This window comes from Neopsephotus bourkii, unplaced genomic scaffold (genome assembly GCF_033783945.1).
Source record: "Neopsephotus bourkii isolate Nb327-2 ecotype Australia unplaced genomic scaffold, CSIRO-AGI_Nbou_v1 NB_1707, whole genome shotgun sequence".
NCBI classification, from domain to species: domain Eukaryota; kingdom Metazoa; phylum Chordata; class Aves; order Psittaciformes; family Psittacidae; genus Neopsephotus; species Neopsephotus bourkii.
In genome coordinates, this window is record NW_026902181.1 from 7,192,331 (window position 1) to 7,205,600 (window position 13,270).

The following is a 13,270-nucleotide window of genomic DNA, read 5'->3' on the forward strand; positions in this document are numbered from 1 at the left end:
AGCAACAGGTTAACTCTTTTGAAAAGTTTATTCAGAGGAAAAGCTTTAACAGTGCAGGTAACCCTGAGCTGAGATGCAAACTAAGGTCCCAAGCGCAGATCAACAATTACAATCATCCCAAGTCGCCATACAGCATTAGAACTTCCAACAGTCATTACAAGATACACGGGAAATACCACCAATACCACCAGGACTTTTTTTTGGTGTTTTTTTCCTGAGAGAAATTTCTTAATAAATTCTCCTTAATAGACAGGAAGTCCCATCCCTTGTGTGTGGGTTTTAAATTTAAACTGAGGCCTCCAACACCTGTAAATGTAGCAGGCAAAACCAAGTTTGCTTTCATTAGTTATGAGTCCAAAAGTGATCCAAGAAGCTCTGGACATGTTTAGACATCTCACTCCCAAGCAGATTTCCTGAAGTATTATTTTATTTACAATTTTCTTTTTAAATGGAAGATTCAGATGTGCAATGAAAGCAATTTATTTTAATTTCTTCCACTTAAAAAAAAGCTTTAGGATTCTTTATCCCTTAAGCTACATTAATGAATACTGAGCTTCCAATAGGAGGGAGAATGTTATGCAGCAAAGCATATATGCTCAAAATTTTGCTTTAAAGAGAATGTGTTTATTCCAATTCAAGGGTCAGTAAGATCTTAATTTCCAACTAGGACAAGCACAACACAACTTTTTTTGTGGCATTCAAATAACTTCTAGCAGTCTTCAAAAATCCTGTGCATCAATTTTTGGATTTTAAGATACTTTATATAGAAGTTGAGACATACCAGGAGCAAAAAAAAGATATAAATATACTAGGTTAGAAGAAAGATCCTAGTGTTAAGACCAGTTAGTTTGTTTGGAAAATATTTTTGAAGAAAACTTATTACACCCAAAGAACAGACAACACACTTTTTCCTTAAACTATTTAAGGGATTTCAGGTTTTGATCGATTTTGTTCCAGTTTTCTTTCCAACATGGCTTAAATGAACACAGAATACCTTTGAAATACCACTGACATTGTTATCCTTTCACTTTAAATACAAAAGCAACACAAGAATTCCGTTTTAGAGGCTGTGTGAAGCCACACAGCTAGTAGCTTTAATCCAAAAATACAAATTAAAAGCCTTCCATAAAAGTCCTCAAAATGAAAAGTGTTTTGAATTACTAGACTGCAACAACCAACTACAAGAGTCCCAAATGCTTTATTTTTACTTTACATCTTTTCCATTTCATGTATTACTTTTTCTTGCATAACTTATAAAGAAATATTTACTTAATAAAATTAAGACTTATCAGTAACAAGAGCAATTATGAAAACTGACAGAAAACTGGACTTCCAAAACTTGTAACAACCCAGAGGCAGATCCCACCCTTAATTTTAACTGCCTTTGAAAAAGAAAACCTAACCGGCAATTTACAGCAGAAATGGTACTGCATGATTTGTTCGCGCATTAAGAAGAACTGATTGTAAGAGTTGCAGACGTGGCTTTAAAATACCAGACACTCAGAGCATCATTTAACTCTGTTTTGTCTCAGAAGCCAAGCAGTAGCTCTGTTAGGCTGGCAAGACTGCACTTTCACTCATATAAAGTGTTTACCGCCAGCCTAAAGGTTAGAACCTTTATAAAAGCCACCTCCACCAGAGGGGCAAATTGTTTATGTATGAATATTCCTGCAGCTATTAAATACTGCTGCTCCTCACTTAACCTGTGTGATTTACAATGTGGTTTCAGTAGCCAACAGTATTTGATAGCACATGGAGAGAATTAGCTGACTACAGCATCAATGATTAATTTTGCTTTGAACAGAAACAGGAGTAATACTTTCCTCAGAAACACATGGCACTGAATTTTCATCTTCAAAGGTATTCCATGGGACCAAACCAGAAAAATTTTGATGCAGGGATAAAAATCTGGGAAAATATACATTTATGCTGATATATCGCTTCCTTGAAAGGGCGTGCAAATTAAACCACAAATCAGTAAATGTAGCTTAAAATTCCAGCTGACTACTTTCCTATAATTTCATGGAATTTTCAGCTCAACAGAAAGTGCCATCCAGAGATGTTTTACAGCCATACCCTCAGAGATTTTACGTGCAGTATGAACACTTAGCAATGTTTCCAGCAGCAGAACTTTCACACTCTTTATATGGGTAAAGGATCCATACAAATGTAGAAATAACCCAACAAAGTGAAGCAAGAGGAATGACAGAGCACAGACTAAAAGCAGTAGCAAGGTAAAATATATCCTCTGATACAAAATGATACACTGTAAGTGATGAGTTAATAATCATGTCACCATGTTGAATGCAAGGGGAGCGATAACTAAGCAACCTCCTTTAGGTGCACTCATAAAAACACTCCCCATAAGTTGCTTCAGGATATACCAGTAAAAAACATGAGTCTAAGTCTGGCTATGCACTGTGGCTATGTTTGGATGTCCTTTGAAAAAATCTAGCAAAACCATACAAGAGAGAATATAATAATACTCATTTGTATTAGTACAAATCCTTCAACAATTCAGACTATTATCTAATAGTAACAGATTAAATCCTTTAGTAAACATTTCACTTTCCTATAGACACAAGATGCCTAGGTTTATTACGAACAGAACTGCTGCTGCTTCTTCAGGAAGATTGTCTTGTTTGTCTTTTTTGAGGTAACACTTTTAGTGGATGGATTTCAAAGCTAGTGATTTAGTGTATAACTGGTTAACCAATGTAAAAGAACAGCAGAGGCTGAGAACTTTCTGTAAGAATATAGGAAACTCTGGCAAGATGGACAACTCTGAGCTCCAGGAGTCAGGCTGAATACCAATGGAGTCAGAATGGCTTGGCACAGGTACCAACCCAAACATGCAGCTGGTTCTCACCCCTTTGGATTATAAATTTATAATTGTCTTGTATTGGAGGAAAGGTAAGAACAAGCATTTTTAACTCTTAAATCTTATCTGAGGTTTAACCATTTGATCCAATCTCAACAACAATTATGGCCCACAAGCAGAACAGAAGATGAGTGCTGGCCCTAGGAAATCCCATTTATTGGATTAGCAGGGGTGAAAAAAAGTTCTGAAGGTTTTTTGCACGGGAATATTTCCACAAAACAAGCCTCCGATTTTACAAGTAGCTGTAATTTCAAAATGAAATTCACTGAAAGAGAATTAGCACAATGTATCACTGTGATGGAAGCATCTCTGAAGAAAACTACTAGAATGTCCAACTCAACAACACTGTACAACCATAATGTACCTTTCTTCCCAGGCAGATTTTACTCACTTTTCACAACAGAGAGTTACTAAGTTTAAATGTATTAAAGTATTACACTTAAGGAAATATGCTCAGACCAGTTAAGTTTGTCATCCTTAAAAATATCTATTTATGCATAAAATGCAAAATGCATGTGGAGTATTATCATTACACAGAAAACATAGAAGGAGTAAACCAGATCAATTTTCCACTGCAGTACACATCTACAAAAAAAGCCCAGCATGAAAGGTGACTTTGAAATTCCTTTTGGTATGCTTTCATAATCTGTGCAACCTATAATAAAATATTAATGCCCCAAGAAAGGCAAACTGAGTACATGCAAAGGAAATCATGCTTGAAATTTATCAAGTTCTTGGGAAGTATTAGAAAGTTGGTAACGACAATTATCTCTGGATTTTTAGACCTTTAACATAATGTTTTTATAATGCAGGAAGATTACCAGAAACATGTAGGGATCTGGGTTAGAAATTACACTGCTCAACATTTTCATAAACACCACAGAAGACAAACAGCAAGGTCACACTGTTTGTTAATGCTGCATTCATTGTCAGTTTAAAGCTTGTAAAAAGAACTACAGAAAAACTTCATGATACTGAGCAAAAGAATTCAGTCTATTAGATCTTTCCAAAAGGTAATAAACATAAAGGAACGTGGGTAAAACAGCTGACTGTGCCTATGTACGAGTTCTAGCTTATTCAGAAGATACTTTTAGTTATGCATGTTCTGTAAAAAACACATACCTGCCATGTTTTTTTACTACTGCTGTTCTCCTAACAGAATATTAAGAAATTAACAAAACACCCTTCTAGGATGCCAGTATTTTTAAAGCTGCATGCGGTTCCCAACACCCAACTTTAACAGTTTGCAAAGACTTGATAAGAATAATTTAAAACACCGTAACACCAAAAATAGAGAGGTAACACTGAGGTAAAAGTGCTACTAATAAGCATTCTGGCACTAAACATACTAAAAAGCCTGCCTTAGTAACTGAAAAAGGTTTACAGTAACAATATTGTTCTTTGTACATCAAAATTCATACTGTGGTATTTTTAAGTGACAGTAAGGCCAGTCATTTTTTTTTGGCCAACATGCAGCAAGGAATGACAGAATCACAGAGTAATTTTCACCAGAAGGGACTACCTCAGTTCTGCTATTCTAATCCCTCACTCAAAGCAGGGTGAGCTAGTTAAACCCAGCTGCTCATGGCATTCTCCAGTCAATGACTTAAGTATCTCCAAGTACAGTCCCTTTGGAATCCAGTATTTAACCACTTCTATGGTGAGTTTTTTGTTTCCTTGTATTCAATGGCAACTTCTTGTGCTACAACTTCTGTCAGTTACTTCTCACTCAGTCACTGTAGACCTTTCTGAGGAGAGCCTGGCTCTGTCCTCTATACCCTCCCATCAGTGGGAGATGGGATCTCCCCTTAGCCTTCCCTTCCCCAGACCAGTTCTTTCAGCTTCATTTTGTACATCATGAGATTAATGACTACTGTTCTCCATGATGAATTTGGTCTGTATTACTTCTCAAGTGCAAGCTTTGGCCTCTGCTTCCCACTTAATTACAAAACAGCTTTTTTTATGGTTTTAGTTTTTAGCTCAGAAACAATTCCTGCAAAGCAAGAACCTTCATGATTTTTTGCAAGCATGGTTACGCAAAAATATCTTCACATGAATTATTTTCCAAGAAGAAACATATGTCAGTTTCTTTCTAAAATGGAAGTGCCAAGCTTTTCTCCTTTAAGAAATAAATTGCATACTTCAGGGTTAAATGCAATATGAGGCTCACTTAACAGTCATTTCCTACATTTACACATTGTCAAAAGGGACTTGAGCTTTCATAGCCATCTATGAAAATCTAAAGTAAGTGAAAATGCACCTTGCAATAGCTGGGTAGCAGTTGACTGCTTTAAGAACCTGACTGCAGCTCATGGTGATTTAGTGACCTTTCGGCTCCAGATCAAAGGTGGCCCAGTCTCAGGGTAAAAACCTCAGACAGGTGCCCTTCTGTTAGTACCTACCCCAACAGAACAAAGATCTTTCATTAGGCTTTGGCAGGCATGAAATGTCTACCTAAACACTCTGAACTTCCCAGCACAAAAACATTGCTACTGACATTTTTAGCCCTGCAGAAAAGCCCTGTGTGCAAACAGAATATTAATCATACTCAAGATTAATGCATACAAGGGGCATATCATAAATATGAACAAAGTTAACACAATTTTTCTTTGAAAATGAAAATGCAAGCAACCTTCAAAAAGTCTAAAGTAACTTACATAATGACAAAAAGTTGAATCTGTCAGTTGCTGGTCTGGAAGGCAGAGAAGGATGGACAATAAGATATCTGAAACAGGTTATGGCCTACAGAAAATGTCACTTTGAGTTAGCACAGTATCAGGGTGTTATTCTCCTTCCCACACAACTTTCAGTATGTCTTGCAAAACGTCTTGAAAATAAGTTTTGAAGAGCATGAACAGACATTACCAGTCCCCGCCAGTCAGCAACAAAACTGCTAAGGTAACTTCTATGTTCTGGTAATTCTGCCATTGCAGATCAGGGCAGAATTCTACCTGTATTTTGTTCAAATACCTGTTTCTTGATTTCATAAGAACACTGGCATTTGAACCACCTCTACGTACTTATAAAACAGTACTAAGATTTTTTAACAGCACTGAACTGTATACCCAATGAAAATGTTTGCCCCCCACCCCCTGAATAAACATTTACTATCTGCCTACAGAATGAATTACAATTATTTTCTACCTGTAACTGCACTCTGTACTACAGCTACATTTCTCAGCAAAACTCACAACAGTAAATATGAACTGATATCTCTCAAGCCTAGTGACAAATGTTTACTGTTTTTCCTAATCCATGCTGCTTTTACAGCTGCTTTCTTTGCTTGAAGTGCTGAAATCAAAAGGTTCCATTTCCTCCCCCCAGGCCTCATTTTATTTATGTGGATCCTCCTGTAAGGGCTCTGAGTGCACTTCCATCACCCTGGGGGTTTAGCCACCAGAAGGGCTCCATGAGGAGAAGACACATCTTGAAAACACCATTCAGCTCTGCTTTCCTCCTTGTAAAAATATTAAATTCCTGCTACCTAATAAACATCTTCTCTGTGCTGTCCTAATATCATCTTCATAGCTACTCGCCTGTTGATGCACAAAGATCCTAAAGGAGCTCTCTCTGCAGATACCCCATTGACCAGCTGCTCTGGCTACACCATTTGTTTCACAGCCAAATACAAGCTCAAGTCTCTACCCAGGATTACAAACCACAATAGTTATTCCATGGCCATAATGGCTGCTCAAACTGAACTAATTTTCTTGGAAGCTTTGGATCATTTCAGTATTAGGTAAGCTTTCAGTTCACCGTGATAACCAGTGACAAGCAGCTCAGCTGCCCATTATACACTATCTTTGTACTCTAAAAAGATCAATGCAGCAGCACCATAACTTGGATCTCCTGGAAAGCCTGTTGCGGCTGAATGACCAAACACTCACTGAACCAGTGCTTTCAGCACAACCAAACAACATACGGTAATGGCTCCACGCCACTTGTGGTCAGCACAGATTAGGCTCTTTTGGTACTTGGTATTTTCCAACAAGTCCAAAGTCATCTTTTGCAGACTGGATTTCTACACACTGATCTTGAACAACTGCCAACAGTGTATGGTTGTGACAAAGGGCATAGTACCTGAATGAAGAAAGGAGAGCAAGTATACTTCTGACCAGTGTCAGCCAAGTCCTGTGGTTGCTGAAGAAGTCTATAGTGAATAGAAACACCAAGCTAGGTAGTCTACACATTACGATCCAGATCAGGGAGGTACATGGCTGGACAACCACATAGCTGCAATGACTAAGGCCAAGGGTCTGACCTTAAAGACAGCTCCTGATGGAAAGCAGAACCTCAACAAGACTTCTCACAGGTCTTTCCACAGCGCTCTGACTCAGAATTACATGGCTGCACCATATCCAAGATGACCCTGAGCACTCGCAGTCAAATGAACTGCTGAAGGATGGGGTATCTGCGGACATCTCCTATCCTGCAAATACCTATTGCTCCTCCTTATCGGTGATGGGGCTGACACCAGTGGCAGCAAAACCTTTATTTCTTATTTACAAGACTTGTAACATAATTTTAAAACCCCACACCTGTATCTAATTTTCCAACTGTGTTATTTCAGCAAAGCTGTAAGTAGCCCAGACAATAAGGCTGTGTGCAGTTCAGGAGGAACAAGAGGTAAGGGAGCAAGCTCCCATCCCATGCTGGATCAGATTTCCTTTTCATTCTGCAAACACTACATACTCCATGTGATCCAGGTACAGAAAGGGCTTCAGAATTAACTTTAAAAGCATGACTGTAATTTTTAAAGAAGCTCTGGTAGTGTAGTCCACAAGGCCCCATAGATTTTTTTTTTTTTTAAATAAGACTAAGACCAAATATGGTAGCTAAAATATAAGGGTAAAATAAAACAGTATACCAGCTCAAAAATTTAGCTTAAACATTACATGAATTTGGTGATAAAGCAGTATGTTTTCCATTACAACAAACTAGATCAACTAGGACCAACAGGCTTGTGTCCCCACACTTCTGACATTTAAGTTTTAGCTCTTATAGCTGCAAAAAGAAATTCTAGTAGAAATTTTATCCCATACAGCAACAGATGATGTAAAAGGACAACTGCAAAAGCAGCACAGATTGGGACAAACAGTAAATGTGTCATTAGGCTTCAGTTACCAGCTAATTTTTACTGCTATTAATTTTACATGTATTGTTCTGACAGGCTTCATTTTGGAGGCAGATCAGTACTGGTAGCATCAGAGCAGCTAGTGAGATGAGGCACACAAAAACCAACACAACTTCTGCATACACATACACATGTACGTAAGGGATGCTTTTCCCATCCCAGTGTCAAGAAACTCCGTAATACTAGAGCCACAACTTATTTCCTAGGACCTGAAAAATCCAAGAGAATCTCTCAGTTGTTCCCTGATTGTTTACAAGAAAGTCCACTCTCATCACCCATTAAAAAAAAAACAAAACCACCAAACAAAACCCAACAAAATTAAGAAAAACATAGCAACAAATCAAACCACAAAACCCCTCAACCTTTACTGCTGTGTGCCAAAATTTTAGATACACTGCACCAAGAATTTAGGTCCTAAAAAAATAAATTTCAGAACATTTAAAAAGTAATAAAAAATAATAAAAAAATCCATTGTTTCCACAAGTACATATCTGACTGGAGCACAAACAGGGATGATAAATTCACTGACAAGAATCTTAGTATCATATTGAGACAAAGGATTACTAAGGTTCTTCATTATAACATTTCATCACTATGATTCCAACGTTGTTTTTCTCTCCTAACTCACACCTTTAAAAGATGGTGCTTCTCTCCTCCCCTTCCAAAAGGCAGCATCTATCAGAGAATTAAGGTGATTTGTGCAGCATGAAAAGCAAAGACCTGTCTACAGGTCAGGTAGTTGCATTTCTATTCCCCTGACAACAAGTACAGTCCCTATTTTAACTCAAGGGAATTTTATCGCATGCCCCACCCCCGAGACCAAAATGAGTCTCTTCTCAAATACATCCAGTCCCACTTCAGAGAGAGAAAGAGGTGGCTCCTCTTTTAAAGGGCAAAGAGAAATTGTGATTTCTTAATACATGAAGATCAGTGCTACTGCTTAAAGGAGCAGACTTCTGAACAGTTGCCTTTGTTGGGTTGTTTTCTGGGGTGGTTTTTTTTTTTTTTTCCAACTTTCAAAGCAATAATTTTTTCAGTGTTTGAAATATTAATGAAAAAAAACGCTTTTCAGTACTAACATCAAGCCAGTATCAGTGAAAGCTGAGGAGCAAAGGTAACTAAGAATCGTATTAGCTGTGTTTCTTGCATATAAATGCCATTGCTCAAGGTATGCTAATGCCAGCTAATACATGTTCAGCTTTCACAAAAAGTTCTAAACCAAAACAACCTTAAGATAAAAAAAAAAAACAAAAAAAAAAAACTCTGATTGGTTAACAGCCAGCTGAAGAATTAAGAAAAAAACCCACAAACCACAGCAATGCAAAATTTTACCAACTGCAAAAATACAGATCAAGAGATGCACACGCAGTATCACACAGAAATGTCATACCAACATGTATTTTCCCAATGAATTATATAAAATGTAGATCTGCAATGCACTAATTCTATAAACCCAAAAGAACATACTCTGTGCAGAAATTTCACATTCAGAACTGCACACAGGAACAGGCACATAAGAGCTTGCTTGTTAAAACTGAACTGCATCTCTTCTACGAAATGCTTTCTGCATACATAAAGGATATTTTCAGAATAAATGTCACGCACCCCCACTCCTTCCCAACAACACTTTCAATTCTTTTACAGGCTGCAATGGGTTTTAAAGGAGCTGTAGCGGAAAGATTTCCACAAAAAAAGGCTTTGAAACACATCAATCGTCTGCCCTTATTCTATAGAAACGGTAAAGCGGTAACTCGGCTCTTCCCTCCCCCACTCAGTACCTTTCTGGGGTAATGACTTCACATCCTTTGACATCAGCACAGCTTGAAAGGGGGATGGGAGAGTTACGGCAGAAAGCAGTAAAACCTGCTTTTAGCTATGCATGCAATGCCTCTGCGAATTCCTAAATCTTCCCTAAACACATCGAGCAGAGGACGGGTTTTGATCTGCGCCGGTTTTATCGCCAAACATAAAGTGTCGGGGCTAGAGGCCTCCTGCTCCCCTTTACCCGAGCATCACAATAGCCATTTATTAGCCCGTCGGAGGGTCGCGATTCCCTCTCGCACGCACAATAACTCACCTCTAATATGCAAAAGAGCCACGGGCTGGAACGGCCCATTGGAATTGGCTGCGTCAACCACCATCCTGCTGCTAGCTCTGTTACATGTCAACATCTAGGCTCCAGCAGGCAAGGCGGTGTACTCCTTAAGGCAAGAAACCAGCCTCCATTTTAGTTTAAAAAAAAAGACAGAAACCGAAGCGCTCTGCAGCTGGAGGGAACTGGCTAGTGAGTGATGTCAGCGGGCGGGAGGAGCCCCATTGGCCAACGGCAGCAACTTCAAATGACACCGAGGAGGCCGCAAATGAGCGGAGCCTGGCGCGGGATTGGCACTGCGCCCTGCGCGCCCGGCTCCGCGCCTCTCGGCAAACTGCGGCCAAAGGAGGTGACGAGTCTCCGCGTTCGCTTATTTTAAACCAGGGTGATGTTATTGCTGCTCTGTTAGCCCCCCACAAATAGTATTCTGTACGCACCTGCTAGAAAGAGCGCAACGACTGTCTTTCTTTCCTGAAAGAGCCAAAAGCGTTATCTTTCCTTCAGCAAGGCCGCCAAGAATTACCAATCGGGAATTCAACGTAAGCGTGGAAAAACACAGCATTAAGGGCAACATCTACAACTTGAGCTTACAAGAGCCGTATTAAAAAGTAGTTCACAGTAGGATATAGGTATAGTAATAAGAAAGAAACAACCAACCTCATAAGCATTACCATGAGGTGTTTTAGATTGGTTTCTATTACGTATATTAAGAACAAAAGCAATCTACACACGTGACATGCAGGGGATAAGAACCCCATGTTTCATGGTCACTTAATATTTGTTTCATTCTAGAAATGGACCCATCTTAAATTGAAGTTAATGTCATTAAGCCTGCATAAAGCAAACTTTGTTTTCCATTCCAGAAAGTTCAGTAATCATAAGCAACTGTTTTACTAGTATCAAAAATTAAGGTATTGCAGCACTAGGAACCAGTATAGAGGCATATGGAAACAGTTGTGCTACATAATCCCAGGAACACAAAAAAGTACAGCATGACAACTTCTAAACTTCAGTTAAATTACTTATTTGGAACAACCTTTTCTTCATCATACGAGACTTGCACATTTATTTTTATAATAAGCTATCTGAAGAACCACTTTGCTCACTAGGTACTGCACCTCTGGGAGTGACCTTAAGTGTCAGTGTACTACTCTCCAAATCCTACTTGCACCAGTATGTCACCTTTAGATTACTTGATCTCTGGCACTGACCTAACTTCCATCTGCTAAAAAAAGGGAGTACATTAAAAAAAAAAAAAAGGCAAAAAAAACAAAACCCCAAACACCCCTCCCCACCCCCCCAACTTTTCAATTAGGTAATTCGCTGATGAAAATTTGGAACAAAAACAAATTATTGGGCATATGCATACTTGGTTAGTAAATTTTATCCTACTACAATAATACACTGTCCAAAGGTGATTGAGAGCTGTACTGAGTATTACAGAATTGGATGAAAGGAAAAGTAGGATATAGAAAAGAAAAAATAGACAAGGAATATTACCTATAAAATATGAAGCAATCGATTGGATTTACTGATTGCTGACAAGATCCACTTTGAAGTAGTGCATCCTAGATGTCACAGTTGAAGGAGGATGTAAACCTGATGAGATAGCCCAAAGATGACCAATCTAGAAAATATTACTTCATTAAAAAAAAAATAAAGCTGCTGTGATGTAGGTTGTTGGGTATTTTATTTGTTTGGGGAGGGTTGGTTTGTTTGTTTTAGGTTTTGTTGGGTTTTTTTAACAGGAAAGACTACACTGAGAATATTCAAGTATTTTAAAGAGTAATTATGGAGATGAAGGGAATTCATTTTTTCCTATGTTCACTACAGACGGTAAATTTCTCCTACAGCAAGGAATATTAGGTTAGATATTAAAGGAAATCCTCTTGCAGTAAGTACAGTGAAACAAAATAAGAGACTGCAAACTTTCCAGTAATTTAAAAAGTGACCAAACATGAGTGATACAAATGTAGCTGATCCTGCTTTAGAGAACATTAAAATGGACTACATGAAATTGATGCCTTTTAAACCTTTGTCCTAAGACTACGGAGATTCAAATTATTTGTCCTTTCAGTCTAGACAAAACCAAGGGAGGTACATTCTCAAAATGGGTGTATCTTAGATGTGAAGTCTTAGTCTTATAAAAGAAAAAGCTACCAGAGAGGTGAGCCTTTAATAAAACGCAATTTAAAAACAAAACCGAGACTGACCTCAGACAAAGTTTTCTACCAGATCTTCATGGATCAAGATAAAAAGAAAACTGAAGAACAACTGAGATAATTTTCATTCTATTTTCACATGCAGAATTTCTTAAGAAAACTTTGTTTCCTTTCCCTATCTAAAGTACAATGAGGCTGTTCTATACTGGTAAGACACACTATGAAGCAGCGAAAATTAGGCTTAAAATTCTTGTTTATCTGGTAACCACATCTTTAAGAGGCAGTTCTCTCTCTCTTCTCTTTGTTTCAGTGGTCAACTGCTGTTTCTGTTCCTTTGGAACTCCCTGCAAAGATTAAATGGCTATGAAGACCGCTGGTTCAATGGCACACAACTGAAGTACCGTACTGGAACGCAAGGCAAAAAGCGAGTGCTACTTTTGTTACAGTTCCACTTCCTACTTAATAGAGAAGCATGGCTTTCTTGGATGGAGGTTCATTAGCAAATTTGAGGTAATGGTTTCAGAATCAACCTCCCTACATTGTTCTTAGAATCAACTAGCTTGGAGAAGTCCGTTATGATCATCAAGTCCAACCTTTACCCCAGGACTGCCAAGTCCACCACTAAACCATGTCACTAATGGCCTCGTCTAGACGGGAATTTTTCTGCTTCACTGAAGAGAGTAAATGTGACATTTACAGTGCTAACAGTAGCATCAGCAGAACACTAAGTCACATTCAGGTAAGTTTTCTTTGCAAGATACGCATGCTATGTTCACATTTCTTCCTCTTTGCAGGACTGTGTTGCATCTGAGGTCAGTACTTAGTATGAAGCTGGTTAAAACAGCCATAATGCATAATTCAGTATATTCCTGGTATGCTTCTGACAGGACACTAGTGTAGCTGAAGAACATAAATCTTGATAAGACCTTTTGCTCATTAACAGAATCTGGTATCTTCAGCAGTTATACACATTTGGAACTACATTCTACACAGGAGGTTTG

The 13,270-nt window shown here is 38.4% G+C and overlaps 1 protein-coding gene across 6 annotated transcripts in view; it reads right to left on the minus strand.

Moving 5' to 3' along the window:
- PPP2R5C (protein phosphatase 2 regulatory subunit B'gamma) overlaps positions 1-13,270 on the minus strand; it is an 83,569-nt gene that overhangs the window by 39,436 nt on the left and 30,863 nt on the right. The window contains exon 1 of one of the 6 annotated variants that reach the window (XM_061376208.1): positions 10,093-10,413. The exons of 4 other annotated variants lie outside the window; for them this stretch is intronic. In XM_061376208.1, the coding sequence (XP_061232192.1) occupies positions 10,093-10,186 (94 nt within the window). In that variant the 5' untranslated portion in view covers positions 10,187-10,413. Of the gene's footprint in view, positions 1-9,793; positions 10,064-10,092; positions 10,414-13,270 lie in introns of those variants that run through there. One more of the 6 variants, XM_061376210.1, reaches the window with a different exon arrangement.